The sequence below is a fragment of the Crocodylus porosus genome, unplaced genomic scaffold (genome assembly GCF_001723895.1).
Source record: "Crocodylus porosus isolate Cpor-Errol unplaced genomic scaffold, CroPor_comp1, whole genome shotgun sequence".
NCBI lineage: Eukaryota > Metazoa > Chordata > Crocodylia > Crocodylidae > Crocodylus > Crocodylus porosus.
This window is the reverse complement of record NW_017728921.1, coordinates 13,176,824-13,194,012: the sequence shown is the minus strand read 5'-3', so window position 1 is coordinate 13,194,012 and position 17,189 is coordinate 13,176,824. Positions and strand designations below refer to the sequence as shown.

General features: G+C 42.3%; 1 protein-coding gene across 2 annotated transcripts in view; it reads left to right on the top strand.

Moving 5' to 3' along the window:
• Window positions 1-636: 636 nt before the first annotated feature.
• Window positions 637-17,189, top strand: part of DGCR8 (DGCR8, microprocessor complex subunit) — a 24,027-nt gene continuing 7,474 nt past the window's right edge. Inside the window, exons 1-9 of one of the 2 annotated variants that reach the window (XM_019539018.1) lie at window positions 637-747; window positions 5,379-6,386; window positions 6,894-7,056; window positions 7,550-7,692; window positions 8,752-9,034; window positions 10,442-10,639; window positions 13,590-13,691; window positions 14,383-14,481; window positions 15,946-16,028. In XM_019539018.1, the coding sequence (XP_019394563.1) occupies window positions 5,664-6,386; window positions 6,894-7,056; window positions 7,550-7,692; window positions 8,752-9,034; window positions 10,442-10,639; window positions 13,590-13,691; window positions 14,383-14,481; window positions 15,946-16,028 (1,794 nt within the window). In that variant the 5' untranslated portion in view covers window positions 637-747; window positions 5,379-5,663. Of the gene's footprint in view, window positions 748-4,921; window positions 6,387-6,893; window positions 7,057-7,549; window positions 7,693-8,751; window positions 9,035-10,441; window positions 10,640-13,589; window positions 13,692-14,382; window positions 14,482-15,945; window positions 16,029-17,189 lie in introns of those variants that run through there. The other variant, XM_019539019.1, reaches the window with a different exon arrangement.

Here is a 17,189-nt window from a genome sequence, read left to right as displayed (position 1 = left end):
TGTAAAGTACTCAGCAGTGAAGAGAAAGCCCCTAAGCCTTCATGATTTACTGTCTTGCACAAGGTAAGTGGGGGGTCATCCGATGAAACGAGCTGGGAGGAAGCTTAAAACGAACACAAAGCAGTTCTTGTTGGTGCCAAGTCATGCCCGGGTGGGACTCGCTGTCGCCAGGCGTGGGGGAAGCCCCGGTTCAACAGGGATGGGGTACGTTTTGGGCGGAACCGGGTATCCACTGTGATGGAGCATGGGGGTGAGGGCACTGCCTCTGAACCAGAACTTCTTCCCCTAGAAAAGCTGGAGCCGGGAGAGGAGCAGGGGCCCAGCCCCACCCGGTCAGGCAGCAGCCACCTCCGCCCCCAGGCAGGGCCCCCAACTTCTCCCCGCCTGCACGCAGCAGCAGGCCCTGGAAGGCGCCGGCCCTGGCCCCTGAGCACTACGAAGATGTCCCGCCTCCGCCCTCCTTCCATTGGCCCATTCCCTCAGGGCGTATCCCGCCCGGCGCCTTATTGGCTGGCTTTGCCCACGAATGGGCCCATTGCGCGTAAAGCGGGAGATGACTGACAGGCGCGAGTGGCGCCGCCATTGGCTCCGCATGCGGTGAGTCCCGCCCGCGGCAGCAGGAGCCGCTCGGAGCAGGCGTTTAAAGATGGCGGCGGCAGCGGCGGCCTAGGGGAGGCGGTTCCCGTGAGGAGCCAGCGGCGGCGGTGGCGGCCGCGCTCCCTGCCCCTCGGCCCGGGGATGGCCCAGGTGGGTGCGCCGAGCGCAAGCGAGCGGCCTGCCCGATACACCCCCAGGGCAGTGCGGGGCGTGGGCCCGTGTGCTCCGCCCTGCAGTCCCCTCCTCGCCCGGGCCCGGCTCCCGCTTCCCTCCGGGCTGTGGTCGCGTAGGCCCCTCCAGATCCGCCCTTCCTCCTCCGGAAACTTCTCCCATTTCACTGCATGGAGCGGACTTCCCTGCTGCCCCAACCGTGGGGCTAACAGGATTTTTCACCGGATCCGCCCCCAGTTGTGTTGTCCCCGGTTGTCTCCCCGCTTTCTTTCCCCCTGTCACCCCTCGGAGCCCTCCATCCCCGCTGGAAAACGAGCGAGTCTCGTACCTGGTCCAATAACGGCCTTTGCCGCCCGGCTTCTGTCGCAGCGTGATGACGTCATGGACATGTGCTCTATGGCCCCTTTTTGCCAGTGCGAGCAGCGGGCGCGGGTCCTGCTAACCTGGGGTGGAGACGGGAACGGGCAACGCTGTGAGGATTGTCCTTTCCCGAAGGGGTGGCCGGGGGTCTGCTCTGGTTCTGCCTCCGACCCCTAGACGTGTGTATCCAGCTACAAACCTAGATTTGTTTTGGAGGGGTTGAAAAGCATATTTTCTGTTTTCATCTATTCCTCTCAGCCAAGTCTGGAGTGTGCAGGTATCCTGGTTGTAGCTGTCTTGGTCTTGAGGAAAAGGCAGTTGGGACTTGTAGTAGAGATGATACCTCTTATTAGACCCACAAAATGGAGTACAGTCTTTCACTTTTTAAAAGTTTTATTTCACTCTCTTCCTGTGAAGTGGGGCCGTGGTCTTTTGGCTCCAACTCGCATTCTTTGTGGTCGGGTTTCTTACATTTTTAGAGACGTCCCAGCAACTTGGCGTTTTGTGATTTTTGTCGTCCTCCCCTTGGTAATTGCTTTGGGTACGTCTCTCTGTAGGACGGTGTCTTCAAGTAGACATGGCTGATGGGGAGGACATGAAGATAGCGGAGAATGAGGAATGTGTTGTGGAAGGCATGTAGTCTGTAGGATTTGTACTGTGGGGTTGTTTTGGGTGTTTTTTCCCTTTTTAAGATCGATTGCAAAGCAGTCTGAAGTTTTATTTTAAAAGGTAGCTTTCTGAAGCAAGAGATAAAGGTCCAGTAGAATCCTAATCTGAATAATTATGAGACAGGGTTGAAATTGTTTTTAGCTGCCTGTATATTTAGGGCAGTTTCAAACAAGGAACTTATTTTCTGAAGTTAGACTGTCTATAGCTCCGAAGGAAAACTGTGATCCGGTTCTCCTGAGTCCTAGTAGCTTCAAAATGTCAGCAGGTGCTGTTTGTTTGTTAGATTATTTCAGTTGACTGGGTTTCACACCATAAAGACTAAATGGACCAGAAAGCGCAGGTCGTGCTATAGGTGCCTACTGTGGTTATTTCGGTGTTGTGGTGCAGATACCAGTGAAGACTGAAAAGGACCTGAAAAGGAGTTATTCTATACAGTAATGCCTTTTTATGGATTAAAACCTGCTTGTGCACACAACTAGCTTTGCTGTAGCCTGGTGGATGTTTTTGTAGCTGTGTCATTCATCTGTTGAATTTGGTTGTGCAACTGCTGTTCACCTACTCTTTTATGAAGGGATTCTCTTCAGGGCTCAGGTAAATTGCACATGACAGTCTGATTTGGGGGTTTTTGTTCCTTTCTACAGTCTTCAGAAGAGATGGCCCTGTCCTCCAGTTTCTGTTTTACCTTATCTGATTGTTTTCAGGATAAGACATTTTTCTCTCCTCTTACCCCCAATTATTCTCTTGGTAGAGATTATCCAGAGTGTTGCTTTTGATAGGACCCCTACGTGGTGTAACCCATAGCTTATTTGGGTGACATATTTTATTTTGCCTTGTATGGTGACCTGAATCTCTCTTCTTCAGAGGATGTGCTGCAAAAGAAGGTGAACTTAAGTTAAAAGCCTTGTGTATTGTGAAGCCCTTGCTGTATTTCTAACTAATGTTCTATCATGTTTTCCTGTAGCGAGAGTGAATTCCTTTTCCTGAATGCTGCCCTTCCAGAGGGAGGTGTGGCAGTCTCATTCAGTTCATTCAGCAAAATTCTGCATCTTGGTGATCGACAGAACACCTAGCTACACACTCATATTCTTTCCAGTTCATTTAAAAATAGCTTCTGTTTATTAATCCGCGTGTCCAATGTGCTTTGCTTCCATCTGACAACAGTTCCGTAGTGTTTTCCAGTGACCTTTAATCACCTTTTATGTAGATTTGGTTAGTATGGTCCTGCTGGGGAAAGGAGTAAGGTTACCAGTTGGGGATCTTTGTGGAATCTAGAGGGTGACAGACAAAAACTTCGTCTTTCTCTGCAAGAATTGTTCTCTTGGCAGAAAGGTTGGGTGCCACTGATTCGGTCTGTTTTTCATTCTGGCCCTTATTGGACAAGAAAGGGGTTTTCAGAAAAGCTGTATTCTACAGAACTTCAAATGTGTAGCGTTTCTTGTCATGTACAAGCTTTTTGTTGAAAAAATAGGGAGTTGGGTCACCTAATAGTGTCTTTTGTGATGGGATAGGTAAACACTTAGAAGCTCCTTGAGGGGCCAAGCAACAGTTGTTCCTCTCTCCAGAAGCAAAATATCTTCCCATCCAGAGAAGATGGGGTTATTTTAGAACAGGTAATAGAATTTTTTTTTGCTTTGTGTGTCTCATAGGGCTTCATTCTGATGCTGTATATTTCAGTTTCCATTAATCAAGTCACATTTGTGGTTTAGCTGAAAAGTTACACAAGGTTTGTTTCCTACATGTCTTACAATTTTTTCATCGATCATCAGATGGATGGATAGGATCGATGTGTTGTAAATGTTTTAACTATCTGTTTGTGGGTACTGCTGTTGAAGTCCATACAAGGCACGTTAGAAAATTCTGATTGGTTTCTCTAAGTCTCCTTATGACAGCCCAGACATCTTGCCCTCTTTTCGCCAAATGTTGAGGGATGGCTTTAGGAACTAAGTTTTATTCTTCTGGAATGGGTAGAATTTCTTTACTGCCTGGAAACTTTTTTGAAAGGAGCAAATTCATCCAGCCCAACTCCCTCTTAAGCAGAGTAACACTGCTTTATTCCCTACTGGTAGGAGGACTTGCACTCAGTTTGGGGTGGCACAGAGGGACTTGGAGAGACCAAAATTACCAGGTAAGAAAGAGTGTACTCATCTCTTTGCTGGGTGCTCATGGTCCTGCACAGCCAATTAAAATATAATGTTAAAAACAATCAGAATTGTACAGGAAACACAATAATAGTGGGTATACTTGATGTAACAGTTCTAATGTTACATGGCGTAAAACTTCAATTTGTGGATGCTGTTCAAAATAATAACAATGATCGCAAGACTCCAGTTTAACAATAGATATAGATTTTATGTCTGCCATATGTAAGAAATTCAAGAGATTTATGCCAATAATGGGTATATCATCACACTTGCTAGCATTCCCTCCCCCTTTAAGAAATATCTCTTGATTTTTCTAGTAGTTGGTAATTTTTTTGCTACTGTTACCTGACAAACAAGTTCATGCTGTTAGTCTGCCCACCTGAAGATTATAATGAATTTAATTCCGAAGAGAATAATCTAGTACAGTGTTTCTTAACCCATGAATCCCAATCCAAAAGTGGATTACAAGAAGATTTTGGAGGTTTGCAAGCCGCAGGTTGAGAAATGCTGACCCCAGGAAAGCGCCAAGACTGCAGCAGGGCAGAGTGGCTGGGGAAAGGAGGTGGGGGAGAGCTGCAAGCTGGGCTGAGTGCTCGTGGGGATGGGGCAGCCGGGAGACAATGCTCAGGGTGCAGAATAGGTTGTGACCAGGCTGCCAGCCCACAGTGGGGGCTGCCACAGTCCTCCCGTCCTCCCTTCAGCTCGCTTCTCTGCCACTGACATGAGCCAGAGCTGCCGCAGCCACTGCACTCGGGCTTCAGGACAGGGGCAGCTGGGGGCCTCTCTGGCAGAGCTGGGAGGTGTGGGGGCAGGGAGTGTAGGGTCAGGAATGAGGGGCACTGGCAGGGCTGGGGGTGCAGGGGTGGTGGGTCGGGAGTGGCCTGGGGCGGGGGCAAGAGGGAAGTGGGGACTGTAGGTCATGCACTAGCAGGGTTGGGGAGGGTGTGAGGGGTGGGGTGGAGTTGGGACAGGTCATGAACATTTGCAAATGGGATCCAGTAGGAAAAAGGTTTTGAACTACTGATCTGGTGTACCTGTTAAGACCTGCTTTTACACTGCAACCTAATGTAGAACATGAAAACAGGGTAGCGTTAATCCTTTAGGTTAGGAGATTTAAAACAACTAACCAACCTGTTTTTGTCTCTCCATTTAAAAGCAATGAGCATATACTGATAGTTGCCAAGTGGTGTTACTGGAGTTAAGTTGATGCACAAAGCATTAGTGAAAGTCACTGTATTTGGGCATAATTCAAAATAAAAAGATACTTCTGCTGTGGTAGAAAAAAATTTCTCTCCATGATGGTAAGAATATTACAGTTGGTTGGGGCTTCACATAGAAATGTGTCCTTTCCAAAACCTTGAAAAGACTTTGTTACCTCTGATGGATGGGACACTTGGCTTTTCGGGCTTTTCTGTGACAAATACCTTTTTCTTTTTGTAGGTTGAAAGAAGAAAAGGAGACCACCTTGTCCAGTGAAGATGCTGTCTACTTAGTCTTCAGCTATTTAAGCTGAATGCATTGTGATTTCCAATAATTGAGACAGTGATTCTGAAAGCTGTCTACATTAATGAAAAGAACAATGTAGTCAGCTTAACTGAATCATCAGTGTTGCATATTGAATAGAACATAAGCCTGTCTTGATGGACTTGTGCATGTCAGGAATAGAGATTATATACATTTATTTAAAGTCTTGTTTTTTAAAGCAGTAGTTTTACAGTTTTAAATATGGAGAAATATGAAAATGCACCTCCCCTCCCTAAAGAACCTGCAGGAGAAATGAATGTGGAGAACCAGACTTGTCCCCCACCTTTGCCGCCTAATGAACAGCCTCCACCACCTCCCCTGCAAACGTCCAGTGACGCAGAGGTAATGGACGTTGGCTCTGGTGGTGATGGACAGTCAGATACCCCTGCTGGGGACGCGCACAGTATCTGCAGAACACAGCTTCTCACAAAGGGATCTGCCTGCTACAAAAGTCGTCTTATAATAGATCCTAGCAATAGTGACCAAAGCCCAAGAACTGCTCGTCATGCACCTTCAGGTCGGAAGTTCACCCCTGATCTTAAGTTACTTAAAGATGTAAAGATTAGCGTTAGCTTTACAGAAAGCTGCAGAAGCAAAGACAGGAAAGTTCTGTACACTGGAGCTGAGCAAGATTATAAAGCAGATGCAGATATGAGTGTTAATAATGTCAATGGGGATGTGCATGCTTGTCCTTTTGGTGGTAATAATGGTAAAACAGCAGGGGTAGGGGGTGAAAATGATGACAAAAAAGATGATGAAAATGATATTGATCAGGAAAAGAGAGTGGAATATGCAGTTCTGGATGACTTAGAAGATTTTACTGACAATTTGATGGAAATAGATGAAGAAGGAGGAGGGTTCACATCTAAAGCAATCGTTCAAAGAGATAAAGTGGATGAAGAAACGATGAATTACTCCTATGAGGTATGTAAATATTTTTTTTTCAAATGGTTAGAAAAACTTGTGCAGAGATTCTTCCCAACACTGCCTGTCTTAACTGTGCACTGTTGAAGACACAAATGCAAAAATCCCCAAGACCAAACCATTGACATTTGTCCGTTACACGTGATATCTTGGGAGCATAACTCAAGTTATTTTGATGATTAAACATTTTGAATCCTGTAAAGAAGACTTCAGAAATTGCTTTGTGGGGGCCAGACTTATGATATGCAACCATAATAGACCTGTAAAGGGCTGCTGGTATATGTAGATTTCTTTCGGTTTGTCATGAAAACAGCAGTTACTAATCCAGTGACTGTGTAGGAAACTTACTTTCTTATTTTTCAGTTTCCTTACTGGGAGTGTTTGGTTTCTCTAATTTGTCTATGAGTGGACGTGCATATTCCCAAATGTTACCATTTTCTTTGACAGGGGAAGGTGGGGGATGGGTAGTACCTATAGGAGCATGGTATCTGACCATGTCTCTTTTAGGATGATTTTGATAACGATGTGGATGCTCTGCTGGAAGAGGGTCTTCAAGCACCCAAAAAGAGGAGAGTAGAAAATGAGAAATATGGAGGTGAAAGTGACCACCAGTCTGATGGAGAGACAAGTGTGCAGCCGATGATGACCAAAATAAAAACCGTGCTTAAAAGTAAATTACTTTCACTTAAATATTTATACCTTTTTTATTGTGGGGGTAGGGTGGGAGGGAGTTCTGGGTAAGTCAATGTAAAAATGCATGTACATTTTACAATAATAACAATTTTATTACAATTCCATCCCATAGCCAGTTTTTAGACCTTGCTTGAAAATCAAAAACAGCAGTCTTTTTGGCATTTAAAGTAAGAAAAGATTAAACTCAAGTTTATAATAATGTCACTTGGACCCATAGTTCATCACAAATCACTGAATTTGGGGGTGTACCTTTCTCTTAAAGTTTAATTTAAGTGTGAAATAAATGGAATACTCTGTAAAGCAAAATTGTGTGTAGAGTTTCTTAGTCTTGTTATACAATGTTTTTCAGTTTCTAAGTGGAAGAATCTTCTGAGGTGCAATCAGAAATTAATTTAAAAAAATCTGATTATATTCAAGAATGGGGAAGGGTCTATGTAAGTATGTGCCTTTTCTCTTTTTTTTTTTCCAAGGTCGAGGCCGCCCTCCAACAGAGCCATTGCCTGATGGATGGATCATGACATTCCATAACTCGGGCATTCCTGTATATCTGCATAGAGAATCCAGAGTTGTTACCTGGTCCAGACCTTATTTCTTGGGAACAGGAAGCATACGGGTAGAGATCTGAATTATTTATTATAAATTTAATATTACTCAGTTATTTAAGATTATTTGAAATTAATGTTTTTTGGGGGGTTTTTTTGAATAGTCAAAATAGTCCTAGAACTATATTCAAGGTAATTTTTGTTCTCAAATCTTGTATTTAAGGCTCTTTGCTCTTCAAAGTTTATAAGGCCATCTAAGTTCCTTCTTGCTATTCCTAATAAGCCTATTTCAAATGTGGTGCCTTAACCCTAGGGTGTTGCTCTCCTACCTTACTAAATTTGGAGTTAGTCAATCTTACTTTGCAGTTTCTTTGTTGTAGCATAAAGCTGTAGAATTTCTTTTCAGTGCTGCAGAGTTCAATCTAACTGATTATTGAGTTCATTCTTGTAAGAGGGTTAAATGATACTTAGGATTTAAGGGCTGGATTTCCAAAATTAAATATGCTACCCATGATCTACAGCAGAAGATGTATGGGTTACAATGGAACGGCACAGAATCTGTATTTGCCTTTAACACTGCTTCCTTACATCCAAACAAAGGGGTTTCACTAAATTACATGAGTGGTTTTTATAAATAGGTATTTTTATTTAATAAAACCTTGATTTCTCAATCTAAACTCTTAGTGGTCCCTCTCCAAAATCAGGGCTTTCAGTGGAAGGAATCTTGTTAGGTTTTCAAAAGGTCCAGCTTTGACTAATGTTAATAAGGGGTTTGGATAATCGTAGTAATGGGGCACACTGTAAGACCCTGAATGGAAAAAGACTGCTGTAACTGGGGGGGTGGAAAGCAGAAAATATATGTTTGACAGAATGTTGCAGGTGCTTTTTTGTTGTGTTTTTTTTTTCCCTGCCTTCTACTTTCTATTGCTGTATATTCCTCGTGCTTTGGAGGGTGGTGAGAGTGAGAGGAGCTTAAATAAGGCTTTCAAAGCTATCTGGGGAAAAGAAGAAAGGGGTGGGGTGTAAAACAGTATTAAAACTATTCATAGCTCACCTTTAAAACTAACCATATCTTTCTATTGGAATTCTGTGGCGCCCAACTTTTAAAATTCTGATATTTATACTTATAGAAACATGATCCTCCCTTGAGTAGCATTCCCTGTTTGCATTACAAAAAAATGAAGGAAAATGAGGAAAGGGAACAAAACAATGACATAACCCCAAATGGAGAAGTATCGCCTATAAAGCATGTGGACAAAGCTTCAGAACTGGACTGTCAAGCAGAAGAACCAGACTCCACTGCAGCTGATTCTGGGTCTTTAGATGACAAGGACCCATCAAGTGGAGATGCAGCACAAGGAGCCTTAGGACAGGTCAAGGCCAAAGTTGAAGTGTGCAAAGATGAATCTGTAGGTAAGTGCAGAATGCGGTACTTTTGACTAGTTGATTCACTGCTTCACCTTAAGGAACTGACGTAGAATAAAGGGGTAGAACTTGGTTAGCTTCAAAATGGGCAGATACATGCCCGGTTTTTTGGAAAGGCAGTTTTGATTCTCAGGTGAAAAGGAGCAGGTAAAAATTGTGGGGTATTTTTTTTGAGGATTCTAAGGGCCAATAAGCAATTTTTGCTGTCTATGAAATGTGAGAATTATTGTAAACTTTTTCTTGTTCTTCTGCTTTTAAGAACTGATTGAAGGAGACTTAAAGTACACAGTCAGTTTAAAAAAAAAAAATATCTTGGCTTACCTTCTTGTAAAGCATATATTTTCCTGTCTGTATTTTTGAAGGCTCGTCTACACACAATTTAAATCAGTACAAAAACTATCACAAATGTGGTCACTTAAACCAGGCTTAGATTGGTTAGCTGCTTTGCACACATTTCAGTCAGGCAGAGGGAATATAAGCTTATACCAGTATTGCTGTATTTATGTTGGGGTTTGTTGCAGTGCTTTTGATTTTTCTGTTTTGTTTTAAAGTATACCAGTACCCGTGAACAGTTTTTTGGTCCATAAACTGTATAGAACAGCCTGTCCTCCCTACCAGGCTTCCAATCAAGCTTCATGAGTCCATCACTTAATGACATGCATGGAATAGCTAGCCATGCTCTCAACATATTGGCATAGTTCAATGGCTGGTATTTGCTTTAAATTTATAACCTATCTTTATCTTCAGGTATATATCTGTTTAAAATATAAGACTGTGTGTGTCTAAAGATTTGACTGATTTATAAAGTTACCATTATGCTTCTTATGATGATTAGCCCTTTACTACCTTTTGTGCAGTCTATTTTTCCCCTAAAAGACTAAGCTAAAAAAGAAATTTAGGATCTTGCAGACCATGTTAGGACAGTATATTTCTGGGGGAAGTACATTTCATAAAATTCCTCATAGGGATATGCTCTGCCAGCAATTTTCTCTTACTCTCTTATTAAATCTGGCAGGGATGTGAACTCTTGTTTCCTACTCATTATGTCTGCAACTATTTCATGTAGGAGAGACTAGACCTTAACTTTTTCTTTTGCCTTAACCCTTTAATATTTTAAAGGTTAAAATTAGCATCTTAAACTCTATGCAGTTGCTGCCATTTCTGCCTCTTTTCTGTGGGGACTAACAGAACTGCATTAAGTGGGGGAAATAAATAAAATGGGTGTTATGGTATGGGGGGGAGGATTGTCCTTTTTTTGAGAGAAGAATTGTTGCTCTTCTAATGAGTGAATATATGAATTATGTACTGCTTGTTTTGTTAGTCATGCCATTGCAAGGCCATAGGTAACTCCCTTGCATCGCTAATAAGGTTATTTGAATTTTTTTTTTTTCCTAGACCTTGAGGATTTTAGACAGTACCTTGAAAAGCGTTTTGATTTTGAACAAGTTACAGTTAAAAAATTTCGAACCTGGGCTGAGAGAAGGCAGTTCAATCGTGAAATGAAGCGGAAGCAGGCAGAGTCTGAGCGTCCTATTTTGCCAGCTAATCAGAAGCTCATTACCTTGTCTGTGCAAGATGCGCCTACAAAGAAAGGTTAGTTTCATCTACTCAAACATATAAAGGACCTGTTTGTAGTTTAAACTTGCTAGTGAGAACTTGTAGCAAGTAGATTTCTATATAGGCTTTATCGGTCTGATTGTAGGAAGTCTTGGATTTTATGCTCTTGGTTCTATTTGTTCACTTCATGTTTACATGGTAATCAGAAAAAGAGTTTAAAATGGGTATTTATGAAAAAGTGTAATGAAGTGCATGTTCTCCTTAGATGGTGAAGAATTGGTTTTTGTTTTTTTTTTTTTTTAATGTCTGTCTTGCAAGCTCCTATACTGAATTGGTTCATGGCAGAGATTTTTTTTTTAACTGGAATTCTTTCTGATCTCCATCTTTTTTTGCTAGTTAATGACTGCATGCAGACAATGTGGTGGGAAGGGCTTTACAAGACGTAGCAGCACATTAGTTTGACCCAGCTCAACAGGGGTTTGCATAGGCTGGGCATTTCAGCAGGGCTTTTTGGTGCTTTTATCCAATAGTTGATGCAATTGGCTATTCGGTAAAACGGCCCACTAAAAACTTCCTATCTATACAGACCTTAGGTGAGCCAGATCCAGGTAATGCGCAGCCTGTTCTGGTTATGTGCTGGGCTCAGCATGGGAGCATGCTGAGTTTAAAGTGAAGCGCCAGGCTTTTTTTAAATGTCTGCAAGCAACCAATTTTTTTCCACAATTCTAGGCTGAGAGGCCTATTGGGTGTAATACTTATTTTGCAAATTTCAGTTTGTTTTACTGCATAGAAAATTCTAAAGAACAGTTCAGTTGGTCTTGTTAGAAACGTAAATACTAGCACGAACAGCATAAAAGAACACTTAATTCCTTTGATATGAGAAACAGGGGTTTGCCAAACTAAAAATTATCATCATCATGCATGCATGCAAAATCTCCAGTGACTTCAGATTGCACTATGGGACATTGTAACATTTATGCTGATTTGCTGTGGGTTTAGGTACTAAAGTGTTTTTTTTTTCTTATGTTACTGAGGAAATTAATTGGGCATCTTGAAGTAACCCTTTTACACAAGTTCTTTTTTCCTACACATGACTTCTTCCATGAAAAGTTAAACCAGATTTCCTTAAGGGTGGGTATTTCCATCTTTTTTGCTGTAAGGTACCTGTAGATGTACAGGATGTCTGCTCTGACATGCTGCAATTGCAGCATGTCGGAGCAGACTCGATTTTTAATGCTCCCTCCCCTGGCACATGTAAAGCCCAAAGGCTTTGAATTTGACTTCTGACCTGTTTTGTATTCAATTCAGTTAATGCCATATTTTAATAATCTTTTGTTTATCAGAAGAAATATAGTTCCAAAAATGCATCTTGAAACTCTCGCTCTTCCACATGGCCCTTTGCCCTTGATCTGAACTTTGATCTAGCATACAATATTTTTTTTTTTGATCAACTTTTTAATGAAATACTAGGATAGTTGAAACAAACATTACTTTCATGGTGATAACATTAACCAACCTGTTTGCTTCAGTGGGTAAAAATGAAATGGCTCGTTTACATCCTATTTTGGCTAGACTAAAGAAAAAACCCAAAATTTTTTTTTTTTTGATTTGGGGGGTGGTGGGGAGTTCAGGGGTATTACGATTTAAGTTCTCTGACTTCTCTACTTAGCAAATTTTTGAGTTTTTCTCCTGCGTGAAGAAATACTTTGATTCTGGTCGTGCAAATGTAGCACAGCCCTTCTTTTGGGCCTGTCAGATCTTGAGGCAAGTTTCTCTGAAATATGGCTTGTTCTTTTTCTCCCCCTTTTGAAATCTGCCAGGCGTAACATGGAGCGTGGAACAGGGAGGAGTGCTAAGGTGTAGCATGTCTGGGGTGAAAAGATTTTTTTTTTGTGTTGCCGGAGGGAGGTTCACTTTGAGGTGCTGAAGCAATTGTGCCCTGCTTCCTGCCCTCTCTTTGCATGGGGAATGTACACTTCCCTATGGTGGGAGAAAAATGAATAATTACCTGTACCGTGATAAAGCTGTTTGTAGGGACCATGTCATATAATCTGTCATAAAATTATTGAGCTCCATTTTTCTGTTCCATATCTCCAGTTGCATAACTATTCTAGAACTTGATTGCTGTCACAGTTGGGACTTTCCATCTAACTTTTGGACTAAATATATTTGTAGCCAGTTTTTTATAAGCACTTGTTCTTGTGCTTGCATTGTCCATTAGCTTAAATAACTCCTTCTGTTTTGTGTTGTGCCCCTGATATATATTAACAGTGATTTTTGTTTCCCCTTTTCGCTTTCTTTTATTTCCTTAGGCTAAACCAGTAAGGGGCTAACCTTTTTTGGCAGGTGTGCCACAAATAGCTTTCCACCCTCCCAAAGTGCCACTGATTTTTAATTTCTCCCACCCCTTTTCCCCTGTCCAGTCTGCTGCTCTGCTTCCTGTCCCATCTGCTACCGTGTTGCCTGTCCACTTCCTAATCTGCCACGTGCAATGCATGGAGGCTTTTTGTGCCACCTGCCATGTGCTTGTCATGGGTTGGCCGCATTAGGGATAAACACCTCAAGATCATTTTTGGTTCCTCTTACAAAATCAGCTTTCTATTCCTCTGATCGTCCTAATAGTATGCCTTCTTTGCACAGTTTCAGTTCTTTTGTCTTGAACATGGGTGACCAGAAATTTCTACTGAATTCTAGATGAGGTCTCCCCGGTACCTGGTACTATGGCAGTAATACTGATTTCTTTGCTGGAAGTATCTCACCTGATGTATCCTAAGCTCATACTTGCCTTTTATTTTGCTGCTTCATGTTGGTGTAATAGCTTTGAAAAATGGACCCTGGTATTATAGTGTTCCATGTCTGATGGGTAAGCAGCATTCACTTTAAGTGTGAAGATGTGATTTCATGATTTTTATTCTATAGCTTGCGCTTCTTGGATTTCTCTTTTTTTAATGAAAGGTATAAGATTGACTTTTAATATCTTTCACAGAGTTTGTCATTAATCCTAATGGAAAGTCTGAAGTTTGTATACTGCATGAATATATGCAACGAGTCCTAAAGGTTCGCCCTGTTTACAACTTCTTTGAATGTGGTAAGTTTGCATGAGTTGTAATGTTAACATGCTGTTACGCATTATGGGGAGAAAACTCATCCTTTAAGCAGTGTGGCATGCACACAGCCAACTAAATGCTTTGTTTGTGTCGCATCTGTTGAAATCGAGGCCTTCCCTGTTTTCACCCCACTGTGATGATCTTATTACTTGCATTCATATTTTGGTAAGTACTACAAATATTTGATGTGATGGCCAATATCCAAGTGATTTGACTAAAAATGGAATTATATTGCACGTCTTGCTTTATGACTTGTTCAGAAATCCCGGTTTGATGCATTAAGCTGTTGTGTTAAAACTTAGCATAGGTGATGCCAAAACATGAGCTGGGATTGAAGCCTGAATGCTGACAGAAATTCAAAAAAAGATGTTCTCAACATAGTCCTGTGACAGTGGCAAGGAAGATAGAATGATGGTGATTTGATACGTGGGACGTTCCTGCTGATGAAAACTAAATGGCTGCATATAAATGAGTGAAAAGTAGTTTCCTTTTCTTAAAAGAAAACCAGTTTCTAGATCTCTTGAAACTGAAATGAAGAAAATACGTCTCCAAGCATGGGCCATTTTTCTTAAATTCTTGATTAAATATTTTAATGTGTGGCTTTGTATATTTAAACCTTTTAGAGTTTTTTGAAAAAAGCTTCTCTCTTTTTTCCCCCCCCCCCATTTTAAGAGAACCCAAGTGAGCCTTTTGGAGCCTCGGTGATTATTGATGGCGTGACTTACGGGGCAGGAACTGCAAGCAGCAAAAAACTTGCCAAGAATAAAGCTGGTAATGTACATACTTGCTGAATACCAGCTGTTGAAGATCTGTGCTTGCCTCCTTTTATCTCTGGTTTGGAGACAGCAAAATAACTTATTAGCAGCAATGAGTATGTTTCACATTTAAATTAAATAAATCAGATTTGTGTACGGTTCTTTGGTGGAAGCAGGTAACAGTCATTTCTGGGAAATACTTCAATTATTTACAATAAAACTTCATCCTAAGCAAATGGCTGGAATATGAAACGGCAGGGAAACTTCAGACAGCAACAAAAGGTGTCACTTATTTCATCTTTAATAACCTGTTATGTAATGCCTTTTTCTATAAAAGAAGATTCAATCAAATATAAAATTACATGGAAAATATAGAAAAGGATAGTGTAAGGATAATTAGCTATAATGTAATGTAATATCTCAGGGGTCAGCAATGTATCTTGCCTGGAGTGCCAGAAATACCCCAGACTCCTCCCATGTCTTGACTTGGTGTGCCAGAGACTGGAGAACTGCCAGGGGGCCATTCTTTTTAGTGCTGGTAGTGGCTGTATGCGCGCCTCTAGGCAGATGGTTTGGGGGGTACACTGCCTCAGGCCCCTTCCTGGCCATGTGCCCAGAGAGGCATGTGCACAGCCATGGCAGCCACAGAGCCAGTGCTGGGGCTGAGGAGCCCTGTGCAGCTGTTTGCAGCCTCCTGCCTGCAGCCGACCCGGGCTCTGGGCAGGTGCTGCCTGCCACTGAGCCTTAGCGGCATCCAGCAAGGCTTGCAGCGTCCCAGCCTCTTGCTGAAAGCACTGTGGACTCTGTAGCCAGTGGCAGCTGCCCAGAGTTCAGGCCACCTGTGGTGTGCCAAAGAAAATGGCCTCGCTTGCCATGCTGTGGCACTTTTATGCTGAGGGTTGCTGATCCCTGTAATATCTCAAGTTGACTTTAAGGTAAGTGTCAGAAAGTCCTGCTGAAGCGCCTAATCTGTGCAGATGCTGCAGATCCAGGTTGCATTACCATGCTGCTGCTTCCAGTAAAGCATGTTTTTGTGGGAAGGATTCACATCAGTCTCCCTTCCTTCCTTCCTGTTGTAAAATTTAGCAAATCCTTAAGCAATGGTTAGATTAGGTCTACACTTGAACTTAAAAGGTTAAGGCTCCCCAGGGCTTGTATCACTTTTGAAAATGGGACTTTAGCCATGGGAAAAATTGTATCCAGTCTTTCCGTATAGGTCTTCTTGAGAAGCAGTTACTCATGGGTATTAATGTCCTTTTAAGGGTTGACTTTTTTGAGCAAGTTTAAATGCATAGTTTACTAAATAACATTCACTGTTCAGACTGTGTCTATTTTTGCTGTGGAAAGCAGTTCACCTAATAGTGCACTGTTTGAGAATCGGATTCCTAGAAGAACATGAAGCTTGCTTGTCCTAAACATTGTAAAATCACTGCATGCTATGTGTAACTTTTTTTTTTTTAATTAAATCGCCTTCCCACAGCCCGAGCTACACTGGAAATCCTCATTCCTGACTTTGTTAAACAGACCTCTGAGGAGAAGCCCAAAGACAGTGAAGAACTTGAGGTATGAAGCGATCTGAAGCCAGGTGCTGATATCAGAAGTCCCAGTTTTAAAAAGCATTACCCTTTCCCAAAATTGGAAAGGCTAGTAAATGCTCACTACACAACTATTATAACCATTTTGCTGTTCAGATGAAACACCTTTTTAAAAATTTTAAAGGAAGGTATGAAACATTTATATACAGCCACATACAGGCTAAAAGTGATAGGAATGAAGGTGTGGCCTTAGCAACTTCAGTATCCTGGAGACAGTCTAGACCCTTGACCAGTTCTCACGTAGCTATTGCTTGCTGGGATTTCTATTGTGTTACTGTCCATGGCACCTGTTTGGCGGGGCAGAAATATTTTTGTTTGCCTGCTAGCCAGAAGCTAATACATTTTCAGATTCACCAACAACTGCTTCACTCGGTGAAAGGAAGATGCAAATTTTCCTTTCCTCCAAAGTCTCCCGGTTGCTACAGAAGGAGGCGTGTGTTCACTACATTTCCCCTGCCCTAATCTGTTCTGAGAAGTCTTTATTTCACCATGAATAACTTTTTTTTTTTTTTTACTGCTTGCCTCTGCCCTGATCCTGAGTTGGCAGTTGAAGCTGGGCGCGAGTCCAGGCAATTTTACTGTTGTTCACAAGCTTCCGAATAGAAGACATGAAATTCTGAATATAGTTAATTTCACTTGATGGCTTCCAGCAAAGCTGCATAGTAGTAGAGAGACACTGGAGTTATTTGTCTGCTGACTTTGTAAGACTATACTGAATTTATATACACTCATTTAATATTTCACAGATTTCATAGACATTAGGGCTGGAAGGGACCTCGGGAGATCGAGTCCAGCCCCTTGCCCAAAGGGCAGGAAGTCAGCTGGGGTCATAGGATCTCAGCAAGATAAGCATCCAATTTACTCTTGAAGGTGTTCAATGTAGGTGCTTGAACCACCTCCGCTGGCAGACTGTTCCAGACCTTGGGGGCTCGGACAGTAAAGAAATTCTTCCTTATGTCCAGCCTGAAACGGTCTTGCAGGAGTTTGTGACCGTTCGACCTCGTCATCCCATGGGGCGCTCTGGTTCCCCCAGATCCTGGTGGTCACCCTTGATAAACTTATAGGTGGCCATCAGATCACCCCTGAGCCTACGCTTTTCCAGGCTAAAGAGTCCCATGGCTCTCAGCCT